Source organism: Myxocyprinus asiaticus, chromosome 3, assembly GCF_019703515.2.
Source record: "Myxocyprinus asiaticus isolate MX2 ecotype Aquarium Trade chromosome 3, UBuf_Myxa_2, whole genome shotgun sequence".
NCBI lineage: Eukaryota > Metazoa > Chordata > Actinopteri > Cypriniformes > Catostomidae > Myxocyprinus > Myxocyprinus asiaticus.
Window position 1 is genome coordinate 39371595 of NC_059346.1, and position 17767 is coordinate 39389361.

The 17767-nt window shown below is 36.4% G+C and overlaps 1 protein-coding gene across 6 annotated transcripts in view; it reads right to left on the reverse strand.

Annotated features, from left to right (window-relative positions):
* The window catches only part of LOC127424464 (electrogenic sodium bicarbonate cotransporter 1-like), a 75646-nt gene that overhangs the window by 36704 nt on the left and 21175 nt on the right, over positions 1-17767 (reverse strand). For 4 of the 6 annotated variants that reach the window (XM_051669732.1, XM_051669741.1, XM_051669712.1 and 1 more), the window contains 3 exons: positions 6250-6385; positions 4453-4613; positions 604-783 (listed from right to left, as the gene is read on the reverse strand). In XM_051669732.1, coding sequence (XP_051525692.1) covers positions 604-783; positions 4453-4613; positions 6250-6385 — 477 coding nt within the window. The remainder of the gene's footprint in view (positions 1-603; positions 784-4452; positions 4614-6249; positions 6386-17767) is intronic. The other 2 variants (XM_051669747.1, XM_051669723.1) reach the window with 1 other exon arrangement.

Consider the following 17767-nt stretch of genomic DNA (forward strand, 5'->3'; position numbering starts at 1 on the left):
GGACTGTGATTACTTTCAACTTCTTAAAATACTATGTTCATGGTGTGAGATGCTGAAAAAAACTGAGACGTGAAGCGATGGCTAAAGATGTCCATCTAACGCAGGTGAATTTAATTTGATGAATTAATTGAATACATTTTATTTTATTTGATTAATTAATTGACAGCCCATTTACACTTATAAGTCATATAATGCTTGCTGTATGTGTGACAACAAAAAAAAATCTGTAAAAGCTGTGATGTTTAGCTTCCATATATAATTTGGAAAGTAAAGTTCAAAACAATTTAATGTTTGGTCCAATTTCAAAAGAACTTAATGTTTGGTGTGAATAAAGGTCGGTACTCTCTTTATTAAATCTGATTCTGGGTCATATTTTCATATGAAATGTTTCTGATGTTTTACACTTTCTGGTACATTTGGGCACTTAAAAAAAAAAAAAAGAGGCAAAAGTTTTAAATTGAAAAATTCATTATGTGGAGTAAAAAAAAAGTCCACAAAAATCTTCTAAAAATGAAGAAACAAAGGAACAAGATAAAATATCTTAAAGTTTTAAAGGGAAAAAGGAGGGTTAAAATAACTGCACCAAACTGGCACCCATATTACCATTATCCGGGGTGGAAAACAGCCTACTTGCACTGGAGACTGTCTTGCCGATGTCAGCTAGGGAGCGAAGATTGGACTTCTTTGTCTGGTGACGATGTTTTCTCAGCAAGGTGTACATGACCTTATCTTTTAGGTCAGCTTTCAAGAGTCCAGTCTCAATCTGACTGTCAGTGATCATTTCTGAAAAACACAAGGGGAGAATTAGAAACAGAAATAGCGACAGTGGTATAGTGTTCAATTTGTTTTGTTTTCATTTCCATTTTATTTTCAATCTGTTCTTTTGATTTAGTTTGGCTTTCAATAGTTTTCACTCTTTCTGCTAGTTTTAGTTTTTTTTCAGTATTTGAGTTTTTTATATATTTCATTTTTAATTAAATTTTAGTGGCCAAAGTTAAAGTTATATTCAGTAATTTTTTGAATATTTCATCCTGGACTTACCCTGAGTGACACCTTGCAGCTTGGATGCAGCATTATTAAAACGCAACATGTCATTATAGAAATTCGCACTTCACAATCAGCCAGGATTAATTTAATCCCTGAGAGAAAAGGTCTAATAACAGGACAGTTACTGAGATTAAGCAAATAGTATTCGGCTGGTCATGTGATTCTAAAATGGCAGCCCCAATGAGGGGACCCTCTATATGTATAATAAAACAGCTTTTATAAGGTTACTGATATCACTGGAGTCTTCATCTCATGTGAGTGGTCATGATTTTATACATGTTTCAAAAACACAATAAATTTCTTTAGAAGTAAAACTTTTTAAATGAGGAACAAATTACTGAGTGCACCTTTAATTCGTTAACAAATATAATTGAAATATGTTTAATAGTATTACATTTCTCTGGGCCGTCAATTATTATCGCTATAGTGGCATTTTCATGTTTAATGAAGGCAGGTTGTAAAGGTTTCAAATTGTATAATATATTGTGAATCAAAAACTACAACTAAAATTAATAAGTGATCATTGTAGCTATTTTAGTTAGTTCTGAATTTATGAAATGTTAGCATTTTATTTTAATTTTCCAGTTATGTTAGTTGTTATTTTTATTACAGTTAACAAAAATGTTTGTCTTTAACGGTAATAACACTGGCTAGTGAGAAATCAAAATTGCATTTAAAGAAATAAGAGGCTGTAGAGAAGAGCTCATTTTACTACTTTCACAACTGAGCAATCTTGTTATATGAACAGAAACTCTGGGCTTACACAGAGAAAAATTCACTGTGATGACTACGCTATTCATCAAACTTTTAACAAGAACTTGAACTTGAAGTCAGTGTCATTGAAGCGACACATTGCATTCTATTCTTAGCCTTCAAAGGTGGAGGTCTAATGAGGCAGTGGCTTGTGCATGAGATTGTCTGGTGGTTCCTGTAAGGATCTATTTTTATAGAAGAGGGTCAAAGACACAAGGCCTGGGCCCTCAGGCCCTTTATGTGAATGGTTTGGCCCTTAATGGCTGATACTTCAATTCATTTTTAGCTCAAAAGGAGCTCTATGAGGTTGACTGAGCAAAACTCAGCCAAAATGTAAGATTTACTATAGATGGATAATAATACTTGACATATCGTGCTCCAAGTAAGAGATATAGGAGATCTAATTGTGAATTTATAATTCTCACCTGATTGGCAGTAGTGGTTACAATCCCTAACCTGCCATCCAATTGCATGAATAGCTCTTTAATCAGTTACAAAGAGCTTCTGTAAATGACTCATTTTTCATTTACAGCTGCCAAAAGAGCCTTGTGCAATCAATCCTCTAAGGCAGTGATTTCCAACCCTGTTCCTGGAGGCCCCCCAACAATGCACATTTTGTATATCTCCCTTATCTGACACACCAAATTCAGGTTGTAGAGTCTCTACTAACGAGCTAATGAGTTGAATCAGGTGTGTTTGATTAGGGAGATATAGTGTTGGGGGGCCTCCAGGAACAGGGTTGGGAACCACTGCTCTAACGAACCTCTGAAGAAGTAATTATCAGCCCACATACCAGATAACAATGCACTAGAGGTGCTTAATGTCTCTATAACTGTCAGCCTGATCTTCATCATGCTGTGACTCAAGTCAGCATAAAAGAAATGCCTGCCCTGAATGGTGCAACCACCCGTGCATTTGAGCCCACAATTACAGCGGGGGTTGAGAGAGGACTGTATTAAACAGAGCTATGAATATATCCTGACATGCGAGCATTTGGAAACCAAATAAATAGATGCGCTGTGTTAGCTGTGACAACACATGCATATCACAAACGCGTGGGCCTGTGCTACCGCTCAGTTCTTCCAGTACATTTTGAAAGGCTTTCTCTGTGAGTCTGATATGAATTAAGTGCAATTCTCAAGTTGTATAAATCTTTATCTTACCTTTAGCATCTCTTTATGAGTGCCACAGTGGTTAGAATTATAGTGACATTATATTTTGAACTATAGGATTTCAAATAGTAAATAGAGCAGCCTTTGAGTAGGAAAGGACTCCAACAACAAGAATATAGATGGTGCACTGCTTTAAATGTGAAGTGTGTAATTTCTGTACCAAAATGAAAATGCAAAAATAATGATTGTTTCACAAACACTCCCCATATCTACCACTGGTGATACACAGGGCCAGTTCATGGTCCTGTGAGGTCCCTGGGCACATCGTGGACACTATAATGTGTGGTTCTCACTCTTGGTGGGGCGCGTGGTGAGTTGTGCGTGGATGCCCTGGAGAATAGCATGAAGCCTCCACACGTGCTATGTCTCCGCGGTAACGCGCTCAACAAGCCTTGTGATAAGATGCGTAGATTGACGGTCTCAGATGTGGAGGCAACTGAGATTCGTCCTCCACCACCCGGATTGATGCGAGTCACTACGCCACCACGAGGACTTAGAGCACATTGGGAATTGGGCATTCCAAATTGGGGAGAAAAAAAAAAAAGAAAGAAACAAGGGACTAGGCTTGTGACGGTGTTCAGCAATAGGGTACATGATGTAATTAACATGCACAATATTGTTATCGTGGGCATTTCAAAATACCACAAAATAATTCTAAATAACCTTTTAGCCAAATTGTTTAGATTTTTCTGATTGCGCAGTAGTTTCTGAACGTGGATGAGAAGCATGGCTGAAGGAGGAATGCAGCCGACCCTTTATCCGCCTTCTAGTCAGAAGTGTGGAAGTATTTTGGGTTCCATAAAAATGCAGAGAGCTTGTTGGTCGAAGATGGTTTCCCTTTGTGTAAAACATGCAGCAGAAAAGTGGCAGCAAAACACAGGAACACCTCCAACATGTTCGCTCATCTGCAGGACAATCATCCCGTGCAATTCAGCAAGATAAAGGTAAGTTGTGACAGTTCTGCTCTTTTTCCAAACTGGTTTTGAAAACTGAGAGACAACAATTTAAAAGATAACTAGCTAGTGACAACTAAGACGTCAAAAAAAAATAGAACTGTTGGTGCCATTTGCAGATAATGTGTGCTTTACAGTTGTAATCAGCTAATACTAAGTCCTGTAATTAATAATGGCAATGTGGCACAATGATGATATTAAATTCAAGTTTGAATGCAACAAAATTGCACATTGCCATACAGTGTGAGTGAACATGCGGTCATTAAATTATTAGCTAGCACCAAGCTATATATTAGCAACTGGCTTGCTATCTAGAAAAAATCTAGGCTGGTCGGAACGTTCAAACAAACAGAGCAATGCTTTGATAGCGCCACAGAGCCACATTTACACTTTTCAGGGTGTAATGTCAACCTATTAATCTAAATATATAATATATCTCTATATTAAACAGAGCTAGGAGAAAGTTTAACACCCAAAAATTGCACACCACCTTTAAAGCCCAAACTGGCTTTTGAAGAGAAACTCACCAATGACCCCTGGCAGAGTGGATGCCTCTAGGTCCAGCATGATGGTGCCCTTTTCTATACAAGTTCTAAGCTCAAAGAGACTGTGAAGGGACAGAGTGGCCACATGTGGTTTACTCCATCGTTCTCCACCTTTTTCCACCTTCTCTTCGAACTTGATCCACCTTATAAAAAGCAAAAAACAGAGAGTTCAAGGTACTGGAAGTCTCATTTGGTTGAAAGTAGTTAATTTGGCCTGAAACAGCATCGAAAGGACTTAGTATTAAGTACAATAAGCAAATTAGAGATTGAAATTCATCGTTTAATCCTGGTCACTGCTCTCTTTGTTTAAAAAGAGAGATGTTTAGTGCAACGTGCACTAAACCTCACAAAGTCAATTTCAGATATAGTATGTGTAAATATATCTTCTTAAAGTGATCATTCACCCAAAAATGAAAATTCTGTCATCATTTATTCACCATAATGTCTTTTAAAACCTGTATGACTTTCTTTCTTCTATAGAACACAAAAGGGGATGTCACTACTCACTACTCACTACACATTGTATGGAAAAAAGATGCAATGAAAGTGAATGGTGACTGAGGCTGTCATTCTGCCTAATGTCTCACAGTGAAGTCATATGGAACAACAAGTTGTGAGTAAATGTTGACAGAATTTTCATTTTTTGGCAAACTATCCCTTTAAGTTTACTGTGCCTGAAATAAATACAGGTTCCAGGCATCAGCCCAGAGTATAACAACAGTACTCAAATTCAACTCTAACCATTTCTTCCTGTACAACATTGCTTATTAAAGTTGCTTTGAAGTCTTATATGTAATCCTTAATCCTAAAATACACAAAAAGGTTCTAATCTCATCTCTAAAAACAATCTACTAAATAAAATCTTGTTTAAAAATGAAAAGATCAGCAGTAATCATTCCTGTACTCATCCATCGAGTGCCTGTTGTGGCATATGATAATGGCAGCTGATTGGGGACCACCTGGGGTGCCTCTCAACTTAACATGAAACTGCCTCTTTCATTGAATGATTAAATCCATTCAAGAGCTACACAGCTCCATAATTGATGTGTGCTGCATTCAAAACTTGTCTTTCATCAGAGACCAAACTGTTTGCTCCAACAGACTCATGATCACGGGGATTTAAAGGAACAGTGTTTGTTAAATGCAGAGTGGTGCTTATAATGGATACTAAGACAGTTGGAGCAACATGAGAATCAGTTCAAACACACTTCACGCCTTTACCTAAAGATTAATCAAGGTAAAATCTCTTTAAAATTGTTTAAAGGGTTTAAATTGTCTTTGCATATTGGCATCAAACAGCCACAGGCAACAGGCCAGTACACTTGAAACTTCTTTTGATTAATTGTATGGAGCCTGTAAAACAAGTCTGCATGCCACATTTAAACAAACTTTATAGAAAACACCCTGTCTTCTCTCCTCATTAAAATTGTATGATATACAACAAAAATAATAATAATAATAATAAATAAAATAAAAAATAAACTGAAGTTAATGTACAATTCAATGCCCACAAAACTGCTGGAATAAAATGTACAAATTCAAATTACAAATCTAAAATGACAATGTCAGCAAAAAGAGAAAAACAAAATAAAAATGCAGGAAAACACAAGATAAAACAATACTAACAGACACAAATAAGGGATCAGGGATATTTCAAGCTTTTTTCTAAATCTAGTTTCAGCAAAAACCAAAATCTTTCTGGACCCAACCAACAAGACTTTAACACTGCTCCCTTTTCAGGATACATTGAAATTCCCAGCCAAGCCATGGGGCTCTTACCTGGCAGTTTCCTTCCACTCCATCTCCTGGCCATCAACAGACAGCAGTTCATCCAGCTCTGTGAAGAGCTGTGGAGGTGCTGGACCATCATCGTCCTCTCCCAGCATGAATCGGATGCGCTCAGCCGCAGGTGAGACTGCAACAGTAAAAATACTGCGGGTCAGAGGCTGAGATACAGTCTTGCCTATTTCCAGCTTTCCATCATCACCTATGCCATTAGGCCTAATCTCCAACTTAAGAGAGAGACTTGGCTCTGGTGGAGGAGGAAACTTCACTGTAGACAAATCTGAGTCTTGATCCACATTTTGATTAAACTCAGACTCCATCTTCTCCTCCTCCCCAGCCTCATTCTTCTCCACATTATTGTTCTCAGATGTGTTCTCCGGGTTGCTATCTGGTGCATCCATCCTAGAACCCTCTTTAAAAAAAAAAAATTTTTTTTAAACGTTTGTTCCCCAGAGAGCGATCAAACCTGGTGAGGATGGGTGAGAGAGGGAGGGAGGTCAAACACACGAGACCCCACGAAGCAAAACAACACTTAGACCTTCATTAGAGTACTCCTTGTTGTCTGCTGTACTGTACACCCAACTCTAAAGCAGTGACACCTAGGTAGTTAAAAAGGGGGTCCCCTTGTCACCCCAGAGAAACAGCCCGCCCATAGGCTGCTCTGGTTGTACCCCCTTGCCATTGGCCCTCCAACACTGGCACCCTGCCCTGGTTCCCTCATTAACAATTAGGAACTGTTTCACAAACTGTTCTTTCTTCACAAGAGGGCCTCACTTTCCTTCTCTCTTGTTTTCTCATTTGAATATTTATTAGTGCTTATGAACTTTTCTTTTTTGGTCACTTAAGTCATCATTGCATTAGATAACATATCAAAGCAACTGGCATTGGCACACAAATGATGCTAGACCTTTTCTCAGAACTAATTTAACTTTTTTTTGCCATTTCTGCAATTATTTCCTTTTGTGTAATGTTTTGTTTGAAATGTACAGTACACTGCAAAAGTTTTAGGCAGTCATGAAAAAATTTGTAAAGTGATGATGTTTTAAAAAATAGTGCCATGAATAATTTTTATTTATCAATTAATCAACTTCATACAAAGTGCAGTAGGCTAAATATAAAAAACAAAATCAATTTTTGGTGTGACCACCCTATGCCTTTAAAACAGCACCAATTATCCTAATGTAGGTAAACTTGTGCACAGTTTTTAAAGGTTGTTCCAAGCATCTTTGAGAACTTGCCACCATTCTTCAATCTATTTAGACTGTCTCTATTGCTTCTGTCTCTTCATGTAATCCCAGACTGACTGGATGTTTAGTGGGGGGCTCTGTGGGGGCCATGTCATCTGTTGCAGGGCTCACTGTTCTTCTATTCTGTTCTATTCTATTCAATTTGCAAAAGAAATGATTGGAAATCTAAAACTGATATTTTCTATTGATACATTAAAGCTGAAGATATGAAATAACCATCTTAAGGCAAATGTTTTTGTGAAACATCTACTGTGTCTAAAACCCTTGCACAGTACTGAATGTGCTATATGTCTTTAAAATAAATGCCACTTTGTGTGATGTTTTGTTACATAATGCAAATACGTTCCACTGTACCTGACCTAACCCTTAAAATTGCTTTCATTGGTGTAACCCAGTGTATTCAGGCTGATTCGGTCATATAAAATCATATTTTTGACTTGAATAAAACCATATATAATCAGGATGTTCCTACATTAAGCGCATTTTTAGGTTACTTGATAAAATATAAGTGTTGTTTAAATCATTGCATACTCTTGTTAAAAGCAATCATGTAAATGTGCAAAAGATGTATTTTGCCATTAGCTGTGGCGAATTCTCAGGGCCAGCAAAGCCTTCTCTGCTGGCCTAACATGCCAAATAAATAAATATTTTTCATCCTTTCATTCTCAATCACCTTTTTGCCTATGTATTTTTAATTGCTTTCCACTCTTAATTAATCTACAAACAAATAGAGAAAAACTAAAAGTTTATCCAGTCAGAATTTATTCCTTGATGCTTACAAGCAAAGTGTGACAACTGTTTCCCAAATCACATGCCCAAAGCTGAAGCAGCGTGTGAGTCTGAGCTCCACTCCCTCAGGCCTTCAGAATTTCCACAGAATCCCTCAACAGTGCAAATGAATGGGCAACTAAAGTCAGATTGTCAGATTCATCAGCCAATCAGATTGATTTATTTGTTCTTGGTGGGTGTGATCTTTAGGATATGTCACGGTCGAGGCCTTCTAGCTGGACTTGAGTGATGCAATCATGCTTTAAGTGACGTAATTTGAAAGCGAAGAGCACCAGATCTTGCTGAGGAGTCTACTGTCATTACTGCCGCTATTGCCATTGAGAAAGAGATCCTTATGGATTTAAAAACACGAGATGTTCTGCATGACCGTGTGATTGCTTAATTTATTAATCAGGAAAGGAGGACTGATTTTCACTGCAAGTAAATTGGTAAGTGCTTTTTGTATTGATATAGCAACATCAGGAGTTTTCTAAGTGTAAATTAGGCTGCTTGAGCATTCAGTGTTGGATCAAGTTTTGAAAAGTGGTGCTGCATTCCATTCAACTCGGAAAGTCGGATTTTACAACTTCCTACTAGGAAAAGTGCAATGGAATGCATCTTGAAGTCAGAATTACAACTTGTAGGCTCGTGCAGAAATTCTCAACTCCGATTTCGCCGAGATGCAGGGGCATGATGTCACACAAACATGTCCACACTCAGGGAGATATACAAAGTAAGTGATAAACATTCACTTTATTAAGTAATATCGATAAATGAGTTTGTTTCCACATTACATGATATTGAGAGACTTTAATGAGAGTCAAACCCCTGTTAGGCTAATGGGAGCATTGCAGTTTTGTTTCCTTAAATGTCATCTTCTGAATATTGGGGAATGGAATGCATTTATGGTCGGAAATATCAAGTAGGAATATCCCACGTCCAACTTGAATGGAACGCAGCATAACCGTGTACCCTGAAGAAATTAAATTTATTGCAAGCAACTTTTAAATCGCAAATATTATTAGATAGATTTTCCAGGTATTATAGGCCTCCTTGGTAGATTCATATGAAGAATTATGATTTTTGAATGTCTGTTCGGGAGACGTTAATTTCACAAAACAGTCATGCTGCAGTTAAAATTAGGTTTGCTTGAGCATTAAGTGTCGTTTCAAGTTTTGGCTTTCGTGCGTGGACGTGTTTTTAAAATGTCAGTTGGTATTATTAGTTAGCTGCAACATAATGTATGATGCCCAAAGGCATAGGGTGTCTTATTCATTGTGAAACTGTGTTTTCTTAATGGCATGAATCACACTGAAGTCCTAGCCTTTTAGTGCACTGCCCGCCAATGGCCATTAGGCAATAAATGCACAATTAGTGGCCAGCAACTTATGGAATGATTGTTAATTATGTGAAATTCAGTAATTCATCAATCTAAATGGAACAAACTGAGACTTTTTTTAAATTTTCAAAGAAGGCCTGAGTAAGGTGAAAGGTCATGATGAGTATTTTTCACTGTCTGGCTTTATGGCTGTATTTTAGTGTGGATGAACTGTCACACAGGCATTTCATAGACCATAATAAAAGATACCGGCTGTCCTCCGATTTAACTTCTATCATTGCTGATGTCACTGGCTTCAGCTGACATATCTGAATGCTGATAACATCATTAATACAGTGCCATTTTGGTAAATGAGTAATTTCATTGTATTGCTCAGCACTGTACCAGTCTGGTTTATAAAGAAAAATTCAGACTGAATTAGAGTCCACAAATCCTACATTATCTACAACATCTTCTGACATATTATGCGCAATGTAATTGCATACCATTACACCTTAAGTTTACTTACAATTCAAAACATTAACCAATTCAATCTATAAAAATCACTAAAATCCAGCATAAGATTATTCACCAATCAGCCACAACATTAAAACCACCTGCCTAATATTGGGTAGGTCCCCCTCATGCTGCCAAAACAGCACCAATCCGCATCTTAGAATAACATTCTGAGATGCTTTTCTTCTCACCACAATTTTACAGAGGGGTTATCCGAGTTACCGTAGAATTTGTCAGTTCAAACCAGTCTGGCCATTCTCTGTTGACCTCTCTCATCAACAAGGCTCACTTGTGGCAGAAATTAACTTTTGAATGGGGCATTATTTGACCCCTGGATTTGATTTTTAGTTTTTTTTTTTTTTTTTAACCTGTATCTCTTACTAAGTTCAGAGATCAGCAGTTACAGAAATACTCAAACCAGCCCATCTGGCACCAACAATCATCCATACGATTATCTAATCAGCCAATCGTGTGGCAACAGTGCAGTGCATAAAATTATGCAGACACGGGTCAGGAGCTTCAGTTAATGTTCACATCAACCATTAGAATGGGGAAAAAATGTGATCTCAGTGATGTCGACCGTGGCATGATTGTTGGTGCCAGACGGGCTGGTTTGAGTATTTGTGTAACTACTGATCACCTGGGATTTTCACACACAACAGTCTCTAGAATTTACTCAGAATGGTGCCAAAAACATCCAGTGAGCGGCAGTTCTGTGGATGGAAACGACTTGTTGATGAGAGAGATTAACAGAGAATGGCCAGACTGGGTCGAACTGACAAAGTCTACGGTAACTAAGATAACCGCTCTGAACAACTGTGGTGATAAGAATATCATCTCAGAATGCTATTCTGAGATGCGGGTTGGCACTGTTTTGGCGGCACGAGGGGGACTTACACAATATTAGGCAAGTGGTTTTAATGTTGTGGCTGATCAATGTGTGTCTGGAGCTTTTGCCTGGATAGTGCCTCAACATTTTGGTGAATTCTGTGAAGAAAAACAATTGCACAAATTTATATCTAGTTTAAAATCCCTTGAAATATTTACTGTATTATGGATTTATTTAGACTGGAAACTCCTATAACATGATGTCATTTTAGAATGTCAAAGTTTGAAGTATAAATGTACAGAATTTTAGAACTATTTAGAACTTTTAAGATTACAGAAACTAACTAGGGAGTAGTGATGTAACTCATTTGGGCCTGTTCGTTATCCCAACTCTGTTCCACAAAATCCAAACACAAAGTGATTCTGTAATGCATACAGAAAACTCTGCTACAGATACCAGGCACTAAGCCTCAGTGGGCACTCACTGCATGCTGTTGCTAAGCACGGCCAGGACAGAAGGAACAAGTGTGGGAGGGAGAGAAAGAGGGACCGGGTGGGTTCAATATGAGCAAGAGTGCAATGGACAGATAGAAATGAAAATCACATCGTTCAAACAAGTTTCAAAGCTGTGGGCTCTCTCGCCAAGAGCTACGACCTGCACAAAGGGGACTTTGTCCATGCACCATGGGCTTATGGGAAAAGCGAGGGGGAAGTATGCCCAGCGCCCAAAAAAGGGACTTTGCAGAGCTGCCACTTCATGCTGGAGAGTCCCAGTTTCACTAGCAACACTGTGCAACATCCCACATGCACACAGCAAACAGCAGTTTCCCAAACTACATTCCTCTCACTAGATATTAATGACATTCTTACACCATGCACAGACCAGGAATAAAATGTCTGAATGCACATGAGTTTGAGTTTGTGTTGTTCAGACAGTTATTAAAGGAACAGTTAACACAAAATGTTTTATTCTGCATTGAATTAACCACATCCGCAGAAGAGCAAGAGGGGCAGGTTCAGAAATTAAAGGAATATCTCAGGTTCAATACAAGTTAAGCTCAGTCGACAGCATTTGTGGCGTAATGTTGATTAGCACAAAAAAATATTTAGACTCATCCTTCCTGTTCTTTAAAAAAAGCAAAAATCTTACAATGGCACTTACAATGGAAGTGAATGGGGCCAATTTTTGGAGGGTTTAAAGACAGAAATGTGAAGCTTGTCATTTTATAATAGCACTTACATAAATTCTTCTGTTAAAACTTGGGTATTATTTGAGCTGCAAAGTTGTTTATATTGTCATTTTTACAGTCATTTTAGGGTTTGTAAGTTGTAATATTGGATATAACTTTACACAGAAAAGGTTAGTAAGTGATTTTATCATAATAAAATCATGTTAACACACATATTGTTTATGTTTTGTGGCTATACTTTTGAAACAATTAGTGTTTTAACGTTAACCGATTGGCCCATTCACTTCTATTGTAAGTGCATCACTGTAACCCAGAATTTATTTTTATTTTTTTCAACAAGCGAAGAGTTGAAATACATTTTTGTGGTAATCAATATATGCCACAATTGCTGTTGATAGAGCTTGACTTGTATTGAACCCAGAATATATCTTTAACTAGTGCTCAGGACAAAATTATGACCAAAATATTTATATATGGTAAATTTGATATATTCCTTAATAATCTATTCTACACCTAGTTAGCATTATCGCTTAAAATTTGAGTTTCTTTCTTTTTTTTTTTTTTTTGTAGGCTAGTTCAGGGAAAAACACTTTTGACCAAGATTGGTTTTATGCCATCTATAACAAAAAAAGACTGAAATGGTTTTAAAATTGTTACCATATAAGAAAGATATCAATCCTGATTTTAAGTTCCATAATTTTCCAATGTAAAGATTTTGCGATTTATATTGAGGAAATATGTTTATAAATGTATCACGTTTAAATATTACACAAAAATATGACACACAGAAAAAAATTGGCCCTAATAAAGGTAAAAAAAAAAAAAAAAAAAAAAATCTAATCCAGGGGTCAAATATTGGCCCATTCAAAAGTTAATTTCTGCCACTGCTGAGAGACTGATGTGAAGTCATAAAGTACAACAACATACTGATTTTTGTAATATGTTGTGTCAAGAAATTGTCAAGAAATTGTGAGCATGTAAACCCAGTTGATGGACCAATGAGTGCCTTGGATCTGTATAATATACTATTCAACTCTTGCAATGAATTAATAAAATAAAATAAATACATTTCAATGCTTCAGGAGTAAACCTGGCAGGCTTGTGGTATTTTCAATGGGTAACAAGATTTACACCTCACTAGTTCACTGACTCGGACACTCTCATCATGTTCTCTCTATCACGAGGATGCTGTCTTTTGTAATTATCTCCTAGCAACAGACACTTTCAGGGTACACACGACTCTCCACATATCAAGACACAAAGAGGACTTGAAGTCAACTTCCGATCATGATGCACACTCAGAGCTTGTGGTCTGAGGAATAGGGTCAGTTAGAAAAGTTAAATTCCTAACTTTAAAGGGATACGTAAAAACAATTCTAATGCAGGCTATCACTGCTATTTGTTTCACATCTGTCCAGCAGTGAAAATCAAAACTGATTAAACACATTTGAGGCATCACATGCCGGTGATGAGTGTCTTTTGTCTTTTGTTTGAGGCACAAAAGAGGTTTATTCAGAACAGCTATTGTTCTTTTACTTCACTGCCTCCCCTGCCGTCTCCTACTGATTTCCTGACAGTAGCTGATACCCAACTTCACCAAAGAAAACAGCTATGTTATCACAACGAATTTTCAACATTGTGGAAAAGCTCCACATCATAATGATTCTTTGAACTGATATTTGGGTTAAACTTAAGCTTATTAAAAGTACAAATGAGTAATCAACTGCTTGATTTCTTTCTCATCTTTAGATGAAATCTGAAATTTGTGATAACAGCCAAGAGGGTTTGCTTTCAGACAAACCTGTCTAGATGCCAAGTATATAAAATGAAAATAAAAAAATGTGAGCATTCTAAATACTGTATACTGACTTTACTCATTCTTGTCATACTAAAAAAGCTAGAATGTAAAGACATCAACTAGGACTGATTGCTCTTTCTCTCCTTTCAAAACTGCCTAGTGACTAATCTACAACTTGTTCTTTCATATTAAAGATTCAAAACGAACATCCTATATCAGAAGGCCCAGACGGAAGAGACTAAGGGATGGGTAAAAATATAGATTTTCCAATGCATCACGATCTTCATTTGAAAGATCTCGATATCGATCCTTCAATCCCAAGATCGATCTTTTATTTTATGCGCAACTCTCTACTACAATGAGAGGAAATCACTCGCATTTGCAACCAAATTTCGCGCTATGCGACTAAAATGTATATATTTGGCAACTGGCTGGTAAATGTTTACATTTCACTCACCAGTAATTGTGTAGTATACTGGTGGTGTATTCAACAGTGAGATCCTTTCACTGCGTGTTTAGAGTAAACGTTGTTCTGTGTCCAAAGACGAGATCCACACGACCCATTTGTCATTGAATAATGTCTCTTTTAATACCCTCTCTGTTCTCTACAGTCAGTTGTTGATTAAAAACAACAAAAAACAGACATTTAATTCTAATCATGCATAGCACAGATGAGATAAAGCCATTTGAGTCTCTCGTTAACATACGCTCATCTACAGACACTCTTTAAAAAATGCTGTTTTTGTTAGAAACAATATCAGTTTTAACACGTGTTCAACAAATCAATGTAAATCCTGTAAATAGTAAAAATTATGCAGTTAAACAATAAACATGTATGTCTCCTATTTCTAACTTTTAAAAAAAATGCAAAGAAAAATGGAAAATTATCATTTTCCTAAGCACTTGTTATGGCTGGTGCTCACATATGAGGGTTGTACTTAGGAAGAAGGTTAGATTAACTAATTATAACCTGCAGTGGAGGGAAAAAATAACTGCACTTGAGAGGATTACAGTGACTAGCCCTCCTGCCACTGGGTTTAAGGGATCGCCTGTGGGACATCCTGCTCAGCATTGGGTCTGACTCTCTCCCACTGATACAATTTAACCCTTTAATGGATACCTCGGGTCTTTTGTGACCCAGGACCTCATTACACCCACTGTACCTCATCCATTTTTTGGAGTTTTGCCCACACATCTTTAGTATTCCTCAAGCTTTCTCTTCAGAATAATGTAAAAAAAATAAAAAAAATAAAATAAAAAAAAGGCACATTTGCAAAAAAATATATATATATATTTTTATAACTGCTTAGTTATCAAATCTTGTTTTTACGATTGTTTCATATCTATATACATTTACTATCACAAGATATATATATATATATATATATATATATATATATTTATTTATTTATTACAAGACAAATGAGTACAATATAATTGCTACAAATAAAAACTATACCATGTGGATTTTCTGTGCAACAGTGGTGAATTATCAGTATTCCATGCACACATGCATATTATACATGCTATTTCTTAATCAAGGTGGTGCTGATGAGTCAGTGATTGACTTGATTTACATTTGACATTGCTATTTGACTAAGAAGCAACTTGGAAGTAAACTATAGCAAGTTTAACACATGAACAGAATGATCTGGCTATTGTCATTTGGGTGTACTACTAAAATTATGTTAGGTTATGGGTCTATTTAGGCTCAAAAAGTGCCTGAAAAAATACATATGCGTAGCTTATGTGTGGCGTAGATTATGTGTTATGTGTAGCTATATATGTGTTTGACAGCCAGTTGCATCTCATGAAATCAGTGTGGAAGTAATGAATCCTTTTCTATATTTGTTGCATCGTCTCTTTAATATAAGAAAAATAAAACATCAAAGTATCAGAATATATTCAAATCTATTATTTTCTAATTGTCTTGAAAATGTTATGTAAATTTGACACTATCTATGCATTTTGTATTTTTTACAGATATACAGTGCGTGCCAGGTCTCTAAAGACCCAAGGATGTAGTAGTGTTTGCGGAAAATCCCATGCATTTAAGGGTTAAATGAGCAAGGGATATAGAGAAAAAGGGACAGGGCATCATTTGTAATACTCTAATTACAAGTTAACAGCCTTATGTTTTCAGAGCTGATGTTCTAACATAAACTATGTGGACTCTTCTATTGCAAAAATTATTAATTTAATAAACTAATAAAAAATAATTATTAACTTAAACCTGCAAAATAGTGTTTATTTAAAATGTATTTGTGGCATTGACTATGTTAACAACGTACAAAAGGTCAGGTTTTATTCTATTGGAGACAAAATGCTCTTTAGAACATTTTCAAATACACGGATCACGAGTCATCAGGTTTTGCCCAAACTTGTGAATGCTGTCATTAAATAAAAAGGAGGACATACAAATTAATAAGAAATTCATAAATTCATGTTAATAATTCAACTTTTGACTCTATTAGTTGTGCTGATCATTTCATTTATATGAAATATTTTGCATTAAATGTGAAAACATTACTATGGCTTGAAACAATGTGGTGTCATCATTTATTTCAGGTCAAAGGTTTGAGGAGCTTCTAACATAAAAATATGATCAGGTACATTACCCAGATTTTAATAAGTGAGGAAATGTGTATTATAAAATTAAAACAACAAAGCAGATGTAAAACACATCTGTAAAAAGCAGATGTAAAACAACTATACATACATAGTAGGCACAATAGCAAGTTTTTTATGCAGGATAGAAAAAAAGATGACAAGGGGTTTCTTCATGTCCTCAGCAGCAAATACACCAGAGGTTGATGGTAGTTCAGGAGACTCAAGCACTGAAGTGGAATATGTAGAATTCTCTTAAAGGTATAGTTCACTCAAAATGAAATTCCAACATTATTTACTTGCCCTCATGTTGTTCCAAAGCCATACGACTTTCTCTCTTCTGTAGAACAAAAAAGGTGAATTTTTTAACAATATCATGGCCATTTTTTGCCTTTTCATGGAAGTAAATGAGGACTGAAACTGTCAAACTCCAAACTGCCAAAAAAGTGCTATATTCCATCTCTTCTGAAGTCATATGATAGCTTTGTGTGAGGAACAGACCGAAATGTAACTTTTTTGTTGCTTTTTAAAAAAAAAAATTTTTGGAACTTGATAGCTTGACAGTCTTCATTCACTTTTATTACTTGAAATGGAGAGGCCAAGATAATATTGTTCAAAAATTCACCTTTCGTGTTCCATTAAAAAAAGAAAGTCATTCGGGTTTGGAACACCATGGCTGCATCTGAAACCAAAGGTAGCTGTCTTGTTGCCTCACTGCCCTATCAGTCAATGACTCAACAGACAGCATTTGCTTACGAAGGAACCTCCAGAAACTTTTGGACAGGCTACTGAGGCAGCATAACATTACATCGTTGCTAGGATACCAGCAACTGATTAACGCCATCTGTCCACTAAAGTTAACGCATCTGCTTCATTCATTCATCCAACCGAACCACAATGGTAAAATAATCTAGACCAAAATCAAGAGAATTTTGGCAATAACCAAGTGTATATTTCATAACTACAATATTAATTTCTCACTAGAAATGGAATAAAAGTTTGAAAAAGTTAATAAAAACATACATTTATACACAAATTGGCTATCAACTAGTGCCCGACCGATATTATCAGCCGATATTAGACTTTCACCGATATATCGGTATCGGCGTATATGTTTACCGATATGCGCAGATGTGAAAACTATATTTCAGAACATATAATACAGAAAACAATGCTTTAGAACTGGTGTCATAGCGTAGTTTGTCCAGCAGAGTGCACTCCGACTCCACTGTTTACAGAG